This window comes from Sorex fumeus, unplaced genomic scaffold, assembly GCF_029834395.1.
Source record: "Sorex fumeus unplaced genomic scaffold, SorFum_2.1 ptg000063l, whole genome shotgun sequence".
NCBI classification, from domain to species: Eukaryota; Metazoa; Chordata; class Mammalia; order Eulipotyphla; family Soricidae; genus Sorex; species Sorex fumeus.
Window position 1 is genome coordinate 58519591 of NW_026606120.1, and position 17521 is coordinate 58537111.

The 17521-nt window shown below is 43.7% G+C and overlaps 1 protein-coding gene across 7 annotated transcripts in view; it reads left to right on the plus strand.

Annotated features, from left to right (window-relative positions):
* Positions 1 to 11124: 11124 nt before the first annotated feature.
* The window catches only part of BCAS3 (BCAS3 microtubule associated cell migration factor), a 660253-nt gene continuing 653856 nt past the window's right edge, over positions 11125 to 17521 (plus strand). For 4 of the 7 annotated variants that reach the window (XM_056128175.1, XM_056128179.1, XM_056128177.1 and 1 more), the window contains exons 1-2: positions 11126 to 11262; positions 12656 to 12743. In XM_056128175.1, the coding sequence (XP_055984150.1) occupies positions 12673 to 12743 (71 nt within the window). In that variant the 5' untranslated portion in view covers positions 11126 to 11262; positions 12656 to 12672. Of the gene's footprint in view, positions 11263 to 12655; positions 12744 to 17521 lie in introns of all 7 variants that reach the window. The other 3 variants (XM_056128182.1, XM_056128176.1, XM_056128180.1) reach the window with 3 other exon arrangements.

Below are 17521 nucleotides of genomic sequence, written 5' to 3' on the forward strand. Positions count from 1 at the left end.
TAGGAACCATGAACTTCCACTGCTTTGCTTACGCTTTAAGGCTTTAACATCTTTGTGTCTTGGTTATTAGTTATAAACGGTAGATAATTATACTACAATGAATGGTATGATGAAATCCATATATGTTACCTAAAGTTATTTTAATTAGGGACCTGGGAATGGTGGCTCTAGGGGTCAAACACCTGGATATGAATCTCCACCTGCAATTCCAGTACTGTCACAACCCTGTCAAGTGTGATCCTAGTGGCATTGCCTTTGTGACCCCTGGTGCCTCGACACTGCCTGCAGTCTTGGACACACCCCTTGTGTGTGATGCAACAAGTGTGGAGCCACAACTGAGGGTGTACAGGAGCACCACAACCCAGGGCATGAGCACTGCAATTAAGTGTGACCCTGTTTACCCCAACAACAAAAAAGTGTGTGTGGGGGGGAAACAATAAAAAATTACTATGGCATAATTGGCATAATTTTAATAAAATGCTTAGCTTCTCAAACTGTTACTACAGATTGTTTCTCATATTTTGAAGTGTGTGTGTGTGTGTGTGTGTGTGTGTGTGTCCCTCTTGGTGGTGCTCTGGAACCTTGTGGTGACGAGGATCCAACCTGGGCCTCCTGCACACAAAGCAGGTGCTTCAGCTCTTCAAACTCTCTCTTGTTTATTTGAAACAGTATTTTTCCTTCTTTTTTTTTCTTTTGTTTTACTCATGGTTCTGAACTCAGAGATCATTCTTGGTGGGGCTTGGGAAACCATCTGGGGTTCCGGGGATTGACATCTGGTTGGCTGTCTGCAAAGCATTACCTGCCGTACTATAGACTTTATAGTTGAAATAGCTTTTACTTGAAATATTTTTAATAGTTTTTACTAATTTAAGGAGCACTTTAGCACTGTCCTCCCATTGTTCATCTATTTGCTTGAGCAGGCACCAGTAATGTCTCACAACAAATTGTGAGACTTGTTGTTATTGTTTTTGGCATATTGAATATGTCACGGGGAGTTTGCCAGGCTTTGCCGTGCAGGTGAGATACTCTTGGTAGCTTGCCAGGCTCCCCGAGGGGGGCGGAGGAATCGAACCCGGGTCGGCCATGGTCAGCCATGTGCAAGGCAAATGCCTTACCCGCTGTGCTATTGCTCCAGCCCAATTTGAGTAAATTAGTTAATAAATCATTCTGTTGACATTATTAGAAAAGTAGATGAAACTGATTTTTTTCTTTCGTTAAAACTCAACTTTTTTCCCCTGCAATTTCAGCTCAAAACTGCAGAAAAAAATCGTTGAGATTGTGACATATAATTTTTCCTGTTAGTTAACAGAACATCATGGGAAATTAGAAATTAAGCATTAGCCCCACCTCCACCCCACCCCACCAAGCAAGCGAACAAGAAATTAATAAATCGATCCATAAATTAAAAAAATGAAGCATTAAAGAGAAGTGTTACATTTGAACTAAAGAGACAATAGAAAAATGCATAGTAACTGAACTATGAAACAGTTACCAAAAAGTACTAATGTGTCAGAAATAAAGGGTGACCATATTTCATGGTTTGTCTGGGTTAAGGGTTAATACTACTTTATCTTTTGGTGCATCATTTACAGAGCTTCATTTAACAAGGAATTCCCAGTTAGAATGGTAAGTTAACATGGCTTAAAGAATTCCATCCCAGGGTATACCCTGCAAAAGCAATGTTTTTTAAGTTGGTAACTTATTTTAGGAAAAAGATCTGCAGACTGAGTAGAGTTACTTTTCCCCCATTTTTTATTTTTTAATGTTCTGTTTTTATTTTATTTCTTATTGAATCACCGTAAGGTACACAGTTACAAAGTTGTTCATGGTAGGGTTTCAGTCATACAGTGTTCCAACACCCATCTCTCCACCAGTGTACATTTCCCACCACCAATGTCCCCAGTTTCCCTCTCACCATCTCCCTTCCCCCCTAGCCTGCCTCTTGCAAGCACTTTTTTTCTTTTTCTCTCTCCTTTTGGGCATTATGGTTTTCAAAACACATACTGAGAGGATTGTGTTTGTTCCTTTACTTACTTTCAGCATGCATTTCTACTCCAGAGAGATCATTCCCAAATATCATTATGATAGTGGTCCCTGCTCTGTCCTGACTACCTTCTCCCCTAGCACTTGATGCAGGCTTTTAACTATGGGCTAGACTTCCTGGCCCTTGTTTCTATTGGGTTTAGTCTTATACTGTAATATTTTATATCCCACAAATGAGTGCAAACATTCTATGTTTGTTCCTTTCCTTCTGACTCATTTCACTCAGCATGATACTCCCCAGGTTCATCCATTTACAAGCAAATTTCATGATTTCATTTTTCCTGGTGGCTGCACAAAAACACAGCATAAATGCCATCTGCACTTGTGTTAATTACAGCACTATTCACAATAGCCAGAATCTAGAAACAACCCAAATGTTGGAGAGTGAAGTTATCTTTTTGCAAAAGATACCGACAGTCCCAGAAAAAAAAAAACCCACGCTTTTGTAAGGTGTTTCATCTCTGTACAAGAAGACAAAGATGGGCCAGAGAGATAGTACAGAAGTTAAAGTTCTTGCCTTGCCTGCAGCCAATTCGGTCTGATCCTTGGCACCATATATGGCCCTTTGAGCACAAAGCCAGTAGCAGCTCCTGGACAGCTTCAGGTGTGGCCAAAATTCCCTTCCCTGTTCCACAATATACCCCTCCCCTGCAGTAAAAGATGATCAAATCTAGAACTTCTTAGCAGTGGAGAAGGTAGCAATTGAAATCTGCAAAACAACTATCCTCTGGTTTACTATGTTTTTCCTGGTAAACCTGCCTCTGGAATGCCTAAGTGGACTCTGAATAGGACCTCTTCTGGACTGGAGAGATAGTACAGGAGGTAAGGTACTTGCTTTGCATGCAGCCACATCAATTGCATCCCGGGTTCACATCCCTAGCACCACATATGGTCTGACCCCTACACCAGCCCTGTCAGGGGTCACTAGTGGGTCCCTGAAAGATCAGGGTGTGGGCCAAGGACCCCAATAAGTAAAAAAGGAGAAAAGTGTGATCAGGAGTGATTCCTGAATGCACAGCCAGGAGTAAACCCTGAGCACTACTGGGTATGGTCCAAAAGTTTTGAATTCTTTTTTTAGCCTAATAAACCTTTCTAAGTCTATCTTGTTAGCATTAATACTACCCCCCATCATTGAAGACAGAGAATTGTGATATTTTAAGTAGACTTTCTTGTTTATTAATTATTATAATTTTGGGGGGTACCACTGGTAGTACTCAGGGACTACTCCTGACTTGTTGCTCAAGAGTCACTTCCAGCCGTGCAGAGGGGACATGTGGTGCTGGGGATCAAACTTCTTACATCAAAACATTCTTAGTCCTGTGAGTCTTCTCCCTGGCTCAGGCTTTACTTTTTACACATTTTTACCCCTTTTATGCTTTTTGGGTCACACCTGGAGATGCTCAGGGGTTACTCCTGGCTCAGCACTCAGGAATTACTCTTGACAGTGCTTGGGGGACCATATCAGATGTTGGAGATTGAACCCGGGTCAGCCACATACAAGGAAAATGCCCTACCTGCCGTACTATCGCTCCAGACTCAGGCTTTACTTTTTAGAGCCAATTCAGGTTAACATCAAAATTAAGCAGAAGGAGGATTGGAGCAATAGTGCAGTGGATGGACATTTGCCTTGAACATGACCAACTCAGGTTTGATCCCCAGCATCCCACATGGTCATGTCTCCTGAGCACAGCCAGGAGTGATTCCTGAGTGCAAAGCCAGTAGTAACCGCTGAGCATTGCCAGGTATGGCCCAAAAACAAACAAACAAAAAACAAACAAAATTGAGCAGTAGATGGGGCTGGAGAGAGAATACAGTGGATAAGGTGGCTTGCCTTGTAAACTGCAGACCTAGGTTTTATCCCTGGGACCTCATATACCCCATGAAGAGTGAATCCTGAGAAAAGAACCAAGAGTAAGCCCCGAGTACCACCATGTGTGGCCCAAAAATGTTTAAATAAGCAAGCAGCAGGCACAGCGATTGTCTGAACACCCTGTCCCCAGGGAACAAGGCCTCTGTGTTATTGAACTACCCAACCCAAGGGATAGAATTGCATACACGGGGCAAACCACTTAGTGAGGGTTGCTTTAAAGTCTGTTTTTCTCACTTAACTGAAAAATTTAAAAATATTCACCATAGTACTCTGTAAAATTAGATTATTTCACAACTGTTTAGATCATGTGATGATTATCCAAGTGTTTTTGGTAGCCAGGGTGAGGCAATGGCTTGCTTGAGGCTAAAAAAAGACTCTTAATCCTACCAAAACAAAAATACACAATAAAGTACAAACTGACCTAGAAATGTGGTTGCATATATCTCATTCCCTAATAATTCTCTGGGACTTTTGTTTTGGATCTGCTGGGATGTAGGAGAGACAATCTTCCTCATTAGTCATTTACTATAATAGATCATTGTAGCAGCTGGAGAAACAAAGAACTCTAGCTTGAAGTCATTACACTGAAAATGAATTTCCAAGCTGAGATGGTTCGGAGAAAGGACATATTGTTTAGAAATTTCTGGTCAGAGGCTGAGCTAGTACAGTTGGTCGGATGATTGGCTTGTCTATGGCCAACGCGCATTCATGTTCGATCCACGGCACCCAATATGGGTCCCCAGAGCCTGCCAGGAGTGATCCTTGAGTATAAAGTCAGAACTAAGCTCTGAGCACCAATGCAAGGTTTGGCTCCCAGCCAAAAAATAAAAAAAAATAAAAAGTTTTAGGCCAGAGAGATACCTCAATAAGCTGAACTGCAGGCTTTGTTGCATGCAAGTAGCCTGGGTTCAATCCATGGTATCACATGGTCCCCAGAGCACCTCTTACCACAAATAAACAAAACAAAGTTTCCCTATATTCCAATACTTTGAAATAGTTTATGATCTGGCAGTAGTATTTACTAAGCTCAGACAAGTTTACTTCAGTTCAAATAGAGATCAAGAGAGGGCGCCAGAGCAATAGTACAGTGGGCAGGGATTTTGCCTTGCATGCAGGTGACCTGTGTCCAATCCCTGGCAATCTAGGAGTAATTCCTGAGTGCTTTGCCAGAAGTAACCCCTCAGCATCACTGGGTTTGGCCCCAAACCAAAATAAGAGAAACTTAAATAATCTGTGTAGAGAAGAAAATGAACTAATTAGAATGATTTGGTTAATAATCAGAAATAATTTTGGAGCCATATCTTTTTTCTTTTTTGTGCGTGGGGTCACACCTGGTGCAACTCGGGCTACTCCAAACTTTTTGTTTGCCGGTCACTCCTGGCAGTGCTCAGGGGACCTTGTGGGACTGGGCACTGAACTCTTTGGTCTCTCAGATGTACAGCATCTACTCCAGTTCTTGGAGCTCTCTCTCTCTCCTGCCCCAATTTAGAGAATTTTCTTTTTTCCCCAGTGGTCAGGGGCTACTCCCAACTCAGTGCTCAGGGTGGTACTGGAGGACCATGTGGTGCCGGTATCAAATTTGGGCTGCCTGCAAGTGATGCAGAATTATCTCTCTGGTCCTTTCTCTGTTTGGTTGTTTTTGTTTTTCGCCTCCCCAGCAGTTCTGGGAGCCATCAGGTATATTACTCCTAGCAGTGTTTAGTGGTACTTGGTGATGCTCAGGAGCTATGCAGTGTTGGGGATGAGCCAGGGCCCCTTGTGTGCCAGACCTGCTCCAGCCTTTGGCGCTATCTCCTCGGTTCTCATAAATTTATTCATTTGTTCAGATACTTGTACCTGTTGCCAGTGATTTGTTAAAGGGGTGAGTACTAGAGGTCAGCTCCAGAAAAAAGCATTTCTACTTCTCTGTTCTAACTACCTCAGCCACCAGCATTTCGGGAATGACTCACTTAGATCAGATCAGTGCTAAGCTTGGCACAGGCATTGCGGGCTCTTTGCCTTTTTCTCACAGAAAAGACTTTCAGGAGGAGGCAAATGGTGAAACAAGATAGTTTTTTCTTTTTTTTTCTTTTTTTGGGTCACACCCAGTGATGCACAGGGGTTACTCCTGGTTCATGCAATCAGGAATTACTCCTGGTGGTGCTCGGGGGAACCATATGGGATGCTGGGAATCGAAACTGGGTTGGCCGCATGCAAGGCAAATGCTCTACCCGCTGTGCTATTGGTCCAGCCCCACAAGATAGGTTTTAATTGAAACTTATTCAGAAAGTTGTGAGGGGGAGAGAGAGAGAAGTATCACTTCTCCAGAGTGTAAATGAGAAAGCAAAGAAACATAAAGGCAAGCAGGCAAGATGTATGTTCAAGAGAGAGTTGAAGAGTAAGCCCCAAGGCTTTGGGGAGGATATTTTATACAGTTTTTTCAAGTCGGCTTTTTTTTTTTCTGAAGTTTTGTATACATAAGTTAACCTGGGTGTTTTCACAGGAAGGCCTTGCACTGTTGCTAGTCTTCTCATACCTGTCCCTTACACTGTTAGTAATCTCAGATTCTTCTGTAGTTTCTTTTTCTCTGAGGAATGCACCCTTATCTGGGTGGAAAATTGGATTTCTGCACTGGGTGGTGCCTTGGTTTCTTCTCTTCAAAGAGCCTGAAATTTCTATTTCAGGGGCTGGAGCAGTAGTACAGCAGGTAGGCCTTGCATGTGACTAACCTGAGTTCAATCCCCGCATCCCATATGGTTCCCCAAGTCTGCCATTCCTGAACGCAGAGATAGAGAAACGCCTGAGTACCACCGGGTGTGTCTCAAAAACAAAAAAAAATAAAGTAGAATAAAAGAATTTTTATTTCAAAGGGGTGTATTCTTTAAGCCCTTGCGCTACTCCAGGCTATGGGACTTTGGTTTTGGCAGATAGCTTAGATGACTGGAGCACATGCCTAAAATGCACAAGGCCTGGGGTTCAATTCCGGAACCCCATAATCTCCTAATGCTGGGAGTAGTCTGGTAACTCCCATCACTTCAGAGAAGGCCCAAGCAAGGAAAAACTGAAAAAAAAAAACAACTTATGCAAATACTGCGTATGCCACTTGTAATTATTGTGATTGGTTTTCTTAGGATTGTTTGTTTTCTTTTGACTACACCTGGCTATGCTCAGGATCACTCCTGGCAGTGCTCAGGGATATGTGGTACCAGGGATCCAACCAATGTCAGCTGAGTGCAAGGCAAGAAATTTACCCACTGTCCTCCTATCTCTGTTTCCCCAAGGCCCGCTAGGGGTGATTCTAGAGCACAGAGCCAGAAGTAATCCCTGAGGACATCAGGTGTGGCCCCCAAATAAAAAAATTTTGTTTTGGGATCATATTCAGTGGTGTTCAGGGGCGACTCCCAGTGCAGTGCTCAAGGGGCCATATAGTGCTGAGATCAAAGCTTGGGCTCCTTTATACAAATCATGTGCTTATACCCTTGAACCAAATAATTATTACTTAATTCAAGAAAGTCAAAATTTGGAATATCTGTTGGCTTGGGGGTGCTTAGGCTTTGGGGTGAATTAAATATCTCAAAAGTCTTTTTTTTCCCTTCACAGTTTAGGGCCACACTTGGAGGTGCTCAGGGCTTACTCCTGGCTCTGAGGTCAGGGATCACTCCTGGAAGTCTCAGGGTATCATATGAGTGCTGCAGATCAAACCTGGGTCTGTCTGCAAGACAAATTCCTTACCCACTGTACCCTACCTATGTACTATCTCTTCGGCCACTGAAAAATGTAAAAGTCTTAGCCTACTAAGACTAAATGCCTAGCAGCTTAACTTTCCAGTAGGGAAAACAGGGATATGAAATACCTCCAAAAGATATTTCAAAGACAAGAAGTAAGCCAGGGCCAGGGATGTGACTCAGTGGTAGACCATCTGCTTGTAGGTGACACCCTGGATTAATTTCTTGGCACCGAAAAAACAAAGAAAAGAGAACAATACTAAAATAGCAGTTGTCAACAAAGACGAAAGAAGACAGGCTGGGGAAGAGAGCTCAGCTGGGTGGGGATGCACATTATGTATCCTGGAGACCACCCTTAAGGACCTCTATCCCAGAGCAGTCCCTGAGCACCACTGTGGGGTTCTCGACATTACCCTCACCCCCAAATGCATAGGCAACAATAAGAACGAGAGGGATTCTAAATACTGTTAAAATTCTTTCTCTTGTAGGGGGCCAGAGAGACAGTACAGCAGACCTGGGTTCAATCATCAGCAACCTATATGGTCTCCCAATGCCCTCCAGAGTGATTCCTGAGTGCAGAGCCAGAGTAAGCACTAAACACTGATGGTTGTGCCCTCCAAACAAAAAATTCCTTCTCTTGTGAGATCTACATAGGCAGAAAATTTTATTTCTTTTTTCCCCAATTCTTCAAATATATATATATATGTATATATATATATATATAACTACCCCCCCTTTATTTTTATTAGTTTAGAATGCTATGGTATTTGGAGGTTAATAGCCTAATGTATCTTTTTATGACCCTCAAAGTTTCACACAAAAACAAATTCCCAAGCAAAACCCTCTCCATTCTTCTCACCCAGACACTTTTCCCTCTGGTAACCACCATAGTTTTCACTGAATTAGAAATTAATCCTGTTGATTTTCACGTGTTCCTTTGTTTGCATTAGTTATATTCTTTTTAAAAAATTTTTTTTATTAAAAAAATTTTTTTGTAGGAGTGATTAAGTGATTAAGTGATTGCTATTTATTCAGCCATTGATTAGGCTGATTGAATTGGGCATGAACTCAACCTTACTTTTTTCCCCCCTTTTTTTATAATTTTATTTATTGAATCACCATGAGAGCAGTGACAAAGCTTTCAGGTTTAAGTCTCGGTCATACAATGAAACAGCCGTCCCTTCACCAGTGCCCATTTTCTACCACCAAATACCCCAGTATACTCCCCATCCCAAACCCTCCCCCTACCTGTGGGGCAGATGATTTCCACATTACTCTCTCTACTTTGATTACATTCAATATTTCGACACCAGACCCACCATTATTATTTGGGATATTACCCCAACACTCAGATCTGCCGAAAAGGCAACAGTAGACAATTTGTTTTCTATTGCTGGTTATGAATAACATATGTTGTGTGGCCTCAGTAGTGGCCACACGATTTTGGAATTCTGAAATTTTAACAAATCTGGAAGGATTTCTGCCCAAACCTGCTGGATTCCGAGATTTGTTCCTGAGTCTCTTGGATCATGGCTGTTTAGCAGCTTGATCAGGAGCCAGAGAGGCCGTTCGTGGGGGGCGACTCGAGGTCTCATTAGGGTAGGGTGGAAAGGGCCAGCTCCACCCCCATCCCGTGAGGCCCTGCGTATCTTGTCACTGCAGGCACAATCTGACTGTCCAATGGCATCTGGAGAATAGCGGCCACCGAGCCGCCAAGGGGGAGCAGGTGGAGGGACAACACCCTTTCACCCCTGGGGTGACCCAGCAACAGTAACCTACTGCGGGGTCCAGACGCATTTCTGCCAAAAGCTGCTGGGTTTTGAGATTTGTTTCTGAGTCTCTGGGAACATGGCCGTTAAGCAGTTCAATCAGGAACCAGAGAGGCCTTGACGCCAATTATATAGCTGAGCTGGAGGTGGTTTGTGGGTGTGTCTCCCACATACCTAACTTTTGGCCATAAACTTTGCCCCAAGTTTTTGGGGTCTGGCCAAAGGCACAGCAGCAATTTTAGGGTATCTGGAAGTCTGAAGGGGCCATCAGGATGCTGATGCACTTGCCTCACAGGTACAGATCGACCTGCTGACAGCAACACACCCCCAGCGTTTGTTATATTCTACATGTGAGTGAAGCCAACTAATAAGTGTCGACCACTTTCTTATGCATTACCTCATATTCCATCCATATTTTAGAAAGCAAATTTTTAAAGTGCTAGGAATTTGTGCCGTGCAATGTTCCAGATTTTTTTTTTCCAGCCAAAGTTAAACATTAGTCTGGTAAACAATACTTTTGGTGTTCTATGGATTGGCACTGATACAGCACCAAGAGCAAATGGGTGGTTGCTTGACAGTAGAAATGTAGCAGCGTCTCATCTCAATTCAGCCTCCTTCGCGGGACTAAAACCTTAATTGTTGTTTATTGACCAATCTTTAAAGTTCGTAGGAATTACTCTTTGTTTCAGTGCTCCTGAGACCCTGCAATACCCAAAGCCAGGTCTCCTAGATGCAAAGTATGTGCTCCAGCCGGTTGAACTCTCCATCAGCCTGTTATCTCCCCGGCCTTCTTATTTACTTATCTATTTATACTACTGTATTAGCCAATTTAAACAAACCACAATCTCGGGGCTCTTTTTGGTTTCTGTTTTGGGTCACACCGGATGGTGATATACGCACCCCGACGCTGTCCCCGCCGTGAGGTTGGAACCAGGCCTTCGGCGTCCAAAGCATGCCCTCCATCCTATCCTGCTGGGTTCCTTCCCGCCCCGCCCCAGCCTTTCCATGGTCACATCCTCCGTGGGCTGTCCTGCTAAATTTGATATAATAGTCAAGGAGCACTTCAGCTTGCGCCGCGCGTTTCTGAAATAAAATAGCATGGTTGTTATAAAATAAAGGAATGCCACCTATGAATTCTCCAGCTCTTCCACGGGATAGGAAGGAACCCAGGCAAAGAATCGGGCGTGGACCATAAAACGAGTTCAAACAGACAAGATCACGGGTTGCGTCCCTCGTTGAGATCAACAGCGCCTTGGCTCCCGGGCTGCTCAGCCGCGCTCGTCAGTCTAGGTTCCCGGAAGGTAAACACATTAGCAGGGGGCGGGGCAGAAGGCAGGCCGGGGAAGCGTAAGTGGCCAGCCCAAAGTGATTGGCAGCTGCCACGTCCACGTGCTTTGAGCTTCGAACCAGCTGTCGCGAGAATTCGATGTAAACAGACCAGTCCCCCAGTCCTCCCACTCTCAGCCTGAGACGCCCGGGTGGGCGGGCAGGAAGTTGTGGCAGGATGCTTTCAGCAAAACCACCGAGGTGGTGTCTGCAAAGGGAAATAAACGTGTTCGTGACTCCCCTCCACCTGCCTGCGTTCGCAACCGAACCTGACATCTCGGCTTCACCCGAACCCACAGACTGTTTTGTTTTCCCTTTGAGCCACAGCGGATTGGATAAACCCAGGAGGCGGGTCTGCCTCTTCTCTACTTGCTGGTTGGCGAAACTGACCTCCAAGGGCGGTGCCCGGCCCTAGCTTGTTTGCTTCTGGGATTGGCTAGAAAGGTAGTTCCGCTGAGGCGTGGTAGGAAGTAGTAGCCGTCAATCACGAGGGGAGACTCCAAACAGTGAGCCTGGAGCTGGGGAACAGCGTTTACCGGCGGGGCGGCCGGTGAGAAGGCTGGTGGGGCTCTGGCTTTTGGGGAGGCTTGGGAAGGACGAGGGGCTAACAGCGTGAGGGGAGGGGGCTTGGCCGGGAGGAATTCGACGTGGGAGAGATGGCGAGGTGGGAGGGGGAGGGGTAGGGGAGACAGGGCAAGGGGCCAGAGGGCGGCCGGGGGCAGAGGTGCCTCGGCGTTGGAGGTTAAGTGGGTAGCGCTGTGCGAGTATCTTTTGGGGGAGTGCGGCCTGATGGGCTGGCGAGGGTTCTCAGTGGTCAGCGCCCTTAAAGGACAGTTCTTGGGAGGCTGTGTCTCGGGGAATAAAGGGTGGAATGGGAATGAGAAGTCTAAGGGGGTGGAGGCGAAGGTATCCACGGAGGAAGGGGTAACTAGGCTAGTTAAGGCACGGGGTGCTTTGGTTGTTGCAGATGGGATCATAGGTCTGGGAGTTTTTCGAATAAGGTGATAGAACACGCTTTACTGAGAAGTGATGGTTTTAGTGGCTTTTAAGAGTGTTACCAGCCCTGGTCTGTCCTGAGCCCTGGAAGAGATACTTAATATTGTTGTCATTCTTTGGAAACCTTCACCAAGTTTGCTCCATGATCTTAAAAACCTTCCCAGGGGTTCATATCTAGTAAGATAGGCAGTCCAAGATCCCATGTGATGGGACAGGATAAGGGGTTTCTAGTGTCATGTGGGTTTTTATTAGATTCTAGTAACTAGGTCCTAATAGCAGAAAGTTAAATACTATTTCAAAAATCTTGTACTGTTATGGCCAGCATAATAAAAAATAATCTTAAAAAAGTAGATGTAATTGACATGTTAATTTCAGGAGTACAATCATAATTGAATATTTGTGTATATTGTGAAACCATCATGACAATAAGTCGTTAAGTCCTTCACTCTACATAGTTACAATATGCAGTCTGACTCATAGATTACCAGCTTCATTTGGAAGGCATTATATCACTGTTCACTTGATCTTGAAATAGTGTATCATGTATGTTCACAATCTCAACGTGGAAATTCAGTAAATTCTTTAAATTTGGCCCACAAAAGTAGCACACTTGTTTTGATAGTAATCCAATGTTAAGACTTTCCATTCCATGATCTGGTTGTCTTACCTTTTTCTATTAATAGTGGATCAAAGGGTTCAGTAAGTCTTAACTAGATTGTGGTTCTGAGGCTTGGCCCAAATGGAAAATAAAAACCCTTCAAGTTGAAAAAAGTGCTACTTTGTCTTTTCTTTTTTTTTTTTTAATGTGTAATAGGAATTGCAGGTGAAAGCTCAGTTTTTAGGCAGTTATGACAAGTCATCTCTAATGAGTGCTCTCTTAAACCTCCTTCCATAACCTTAACAATAATGACCCTTTTATTCCCCCTAACTTTTCTTTGTGAAAACAGGTTTTGTGAATGAAGCTATGGCTACAGATTCTCCCAGAAGACCCAGTCGCTGTACTGGTGGAGTTGTGGTTCGCCCCCAGGCTGTCACGTAAGCAAATTTCAGATAAGCATGTAAAAGCGATTACTCAATAGTAACTGACATTCAGATTAGCCTTCTGAACTGTAACCACTTTTTGTAAAATATTTTAAAATTTATTTTAATTTTTATTTTATTCGTATTTATCTTTGTTACTAGATCCTGATAAAATATATCCGTTACTTAGTTTCAAAGCCAGTGTGATATTTCATTTCTGTATTTTTTCTTAATGAAGCAAGGTTTTATTGAATGAAACTTGCTTAGAAAGATATGAGAAGTGAGAGGAGAAATATGTGTTCAAGAGAGAACACTGGCTTCTCCAGAGTCAAAGAAGCAAAGAGACAAATGAAACATGTATTCAAAGGAGTGAGACCAAATGAGACCAAGTCTCATTTCTGTATTTTGAACATTCTTTGATAAAGCATGTCTGTATACTGTAGGAGCTTATAGTCTGATGTTAGATTCTAAGTTAGATAAATTTAAAACACAGGCAGGAGAGATAGTACAGTGGGTACGGCACTTACCTTGCATGCGACTGACCCAGATTTAATCCCCAACATTCCATATGATCCCTGGCCCACCACCAGGAGTGATTCCTGAGTGCAGAGCCTGAACTGACCCCTGAGCATTACTGGGTGTGGCCCCTAACACTTGGAACTCTATAATCAGTTAAAAAGATGGCAGGAGGGGATGGTGCAGTAGTACAGTGGATAAGGCTTACATGTGGCTGACCTGGATTCCATTCCCAGCACCACCACATATGGTCTTCCTAGCCTGCCAGGAATGATTCTTGAGCACAGAGCCAGGGGTCAGCCCTGAGCACTGCTGGGTATAGCCCCCAAGTCAAAAACCAAACCAAAACAAAAGATGCCAGGAAAACAATAGGAGATTTTACAGTGAGCATTTTCAGTTAATTAGTTTTTGGTGTGGGGGCAGCATCCAGCTGTGCTCAGGGGCTGCTCATCTTTTCCTGCTCAGGGGTCATCTCCTGATGGTGCTTGGGAAGCCCTTTGGTGTCGGCAACTGAACCTAAGCGTCCTGCATGCAGTGTATGCACCCCAGCCCTTTGAGGCATCTCTTCAGCCCATGGGGGAGTGTTTTAGTAATTTATTTATTTATTTATTTAGGGTTTTTTAGGGTTTTGGGCCATACCTGCCTGTGCTCAAGGGTTACTCCTGGCTCTACACGCAGGGATGGATCACTTTTGGCGGTGCTCAGGGGACCACATGGGGGACTGGGGATCGAACTGGGGTTGGCTGCATGCAAGGCATATACCTACCCACTAAACTATCACTCCAGTCCCTGTTTTAATATTTTAGATGAAAAATTATTCCAAGTTTTGCGTGCTAGAGACCCAGGTTCTGCCTTCAGTCCCTGGCACCACAAGGTTTCCTGAATGTTGTTGGAGGCACCCCCCTGAGCACTTCTGAGGGTGACCCATGACCAAACCAAGACTAATATTTATAGTGATCCTTTCAAGACGGAAAAAATTGGATAGTTAGAATTAAGAATTTTAGTTAAAGGGTCTGAAGAGAACAAGTGTGGGAAGTGTAAGAGGTTTTTATAAGTGAATATAGAGAAATTTATTTTAAATAGAATGGGGTCAGTTAAGATTCTTTAGTACCTAGCTAAGAATGTAAAAGTTGACCTGAGGAGATAACTCAAAGGGCTGAAGTAAATGCTGGGCATGCTGGAGGCCTGGATTTAATCCCCAGTCCCTATCACCATGGAGTCTCTCAAGCATTCCTGGGAGCTTCTAACACCAACCTGGAAATAACCCTTGAGCTCCACTGTGGATAGCACCAAAGCCCCAAATAAATATTAAACTAATCATATGGAAATTATAACATTTGGTATTATTTCCCTTGGGTGGTTTTTGTTTGTTTATTTTTTGGACCATACACAGTGGTGCTCAGGGCATTCTGGGTTCACCCCTGGTTGGATTTGGGAAGCCTTATGGAGTGTTGAGTTAGGACCCATGTCTATCATGTCTTGCGGCATTCAAGGCAAGTGTCCTACCTGCTGTGCTATCTCTGGCCCCTCCCTTGGGTGGTTTACTGTCTTACATAGAGTGTCTTTTCAGACTAAAAAACTATATTATCAATTTTACCATAATACCTGTTTTTTTCTCATGCATCTCCCAGTACTATATTTATTTGCTAATTAAGTACTGTGACAGCAAGTTAGACGTAATTTTAGTGATGAGTTAGGTACTATTTCAATCTTTAGAGGAAATTATAACCACTTTGTTAATGGTCTTAGCCAACTAGGATCACCAGGATAAAACCCAACAGTCTGTCTCTGTATTCTTAAATTTTCTGTGCTACTCATTATATGGTATTCAGCATATTTATTTCTGTTATGTAATACATCATTTCATTATTTTAAAAATATTTAATTCAGGGGGCTAGAGTGATAATACAAAGGACATGCAGCTGACCCAGGTTTGATCTCTTGTATTCCATAGGCTCCTCTTGAGCACTTCCAGGAGTGATTCCTCTGTGTAGAGCTGGGAGTAATCCCTGAACATCACTGGCTATGGCCCCCCAAACACTATATATGTGTATATAAATATTTCAGTCATTATAATTTTTTGGTGTTTTTTTAAATTTTTGCCACACCTGGCCATGCTTAAGGACTTCCCGGTTGTGTCCTTAAGGATCACTCCTGAGGGTTCTCGGGGGACCGTACGCAGTAAAATGGATCTAGTGAGGGTTGGCTGCATCCAAGGCAAGTTCCTAAAACCCAGTACAATTTCTCTGGTCCACCATCACCATTATTTTATTCATTAATTTTTTTTTTTGGTTTTATTTTGTTTGGAGGCCATACTGGGTGGTGCTCAGAGTTTACTCCTGGCTTTGTGGATGACCATTCCTGGTCTGACTTGGTGCTGGGGATCAAACCTATGCTCAGGATCAAACCCAGCTTGGCCACATGCAAGACAAGTGCTTTAACTCCCTTACTATTTTTTCAACCCCCATTGATTCAGTTTTTTTCAGAGTTTCTCAGACAGTTAATCAGGGAGCACAGGTCCCTTTCCAGTGATACTATAGGCCAGCTGGGTAAGACAGTTCAATGCCAGGGACCATGGATTTGGCGCTGCTTGGGCCCTGTGTTGCTGGGGACCACCAGGCATACTCCAATGGTGCTCAGAGGTCCCTGAAGTCTACATGCTGTAGATCTGTAGTGTGGGGGCTTAGGACCAGACTGATTTCCCAGGCCTCTGACTCTTGTACTTTCTCCCTTGCCTTATTTTTATTTTCACTTTATTTTGGGTTTTGGAGTCAGATCTGGTGGTGCTTGGGGACTACTCCAGGCTCTGTGCAGAGGGGCTGCTTTCTCCCATGATGCTTAGGATATCATGTGTGTATTCAGAGCAAGGCAAGTCCTTAAGTCCCCCTACTGTCACTCTGACCCCCTCAGTATTATTTCAACATGCAGGTGTCTACTCAGTGACTAACTTACAAGTTCTGGAGGTACTGTATTTCAGTGCATAATCATCACCAATATTTGTAAATATCATACCCATTTTTTTCCCCAGCAATACAGGCACAATTGAAAACTAAGTGGTTGCACCCACTTTTATTGCAAAATATTTGACATAAAATCTTTGATGTTTGTGCAGTGAAATACAATAATCAGGAGAGATAGATTGCTTTATATCATGAGTTAGTGGGGGGTGGGGGGATGGGGTGATAGTACAGCCGATAGGGCGTTTGCCTTGCACATGGCCAACCTGAGTTCCAACCCCGGTGTCCCATATGGTCCCCCAAGCACTGCCAGGAGTAATTCCTGAGTGCAGAGCCATGAGTAACCCCTGAGCATCACTGGGTGTGACCCAAAAAGAAAAAAAAATGAGTTAGTGGAGGGAATGAGTACCTAAGAAACGTACACGTTTTATTTAGAAATAGGAAATAGATGTGTTTTTCAGTTGTTTTAAAATTTGGAGGCGACATCAGGTTGTGCTCAGTGCTTACTCCTGGCTCTGAGCTCAGGAATCACTCCTGGCCCACCCTCCTCCGGGAACCCTAAAGGTGTTGGGAAATTGAACCTGCTTTTGCCATTTGCAAGGCAAGTGCCTTATCCACTGTACTGTCTCTCCAGCCCAAGAGATAAATTTGTAATTCAGAAATAAAAAAAATGTATCAAGAAAGTTATCAAATTGCAGGCTTTGATCAATATGTACTGTGCTGAGACAGAGAATGACAGTGTGGAGGGTGTTTAAAGGCAGTCAGGAAAACCTCTCTGAGGATATAACATTCAAACTGGGGGGTGTGTGACAGGGAGGGAAGGGTGAGGAAAGGAATCCAGGCAGAAAAAAAAGTACTCCAAAGTTCTTGATTCAAAGAAGAACTTGACAAATTTTAGATACCAAAAGTTGTATGTCTTGCTGAAAGTGGTCTGTGGACCAAACATGATTGCCACTCAATGCCTCTCTTGCAGAGCACAGTACCCAAAAGAAGAGAGAGAGAACAGGGGGGAATGCCCTGCTATAGTGGCAGGGTGGAAGGGGGGGGGGAGGGGGATGGGGGAGGGATGCTGGGACCCGTGGTGGGGGAGGATGGGCACTGGTGGAGGGATGGGTACTTGATCATTGTATAACTGAAACCCAAGTACAAAAATTTATAAGTCTATAACTGTACCTCATGGTGTTTCACTAATAAAAAAATGATAAAAAAAATAAAAAAATAAAATAAAAAAAAAGTTGTATGTCTGATGCCAGTAATTGGTGGCAAGAATTGAGGTGGGAGGGGCCAGAGCTCAGGGGACTGTGTCTGTGCTGATCTCTG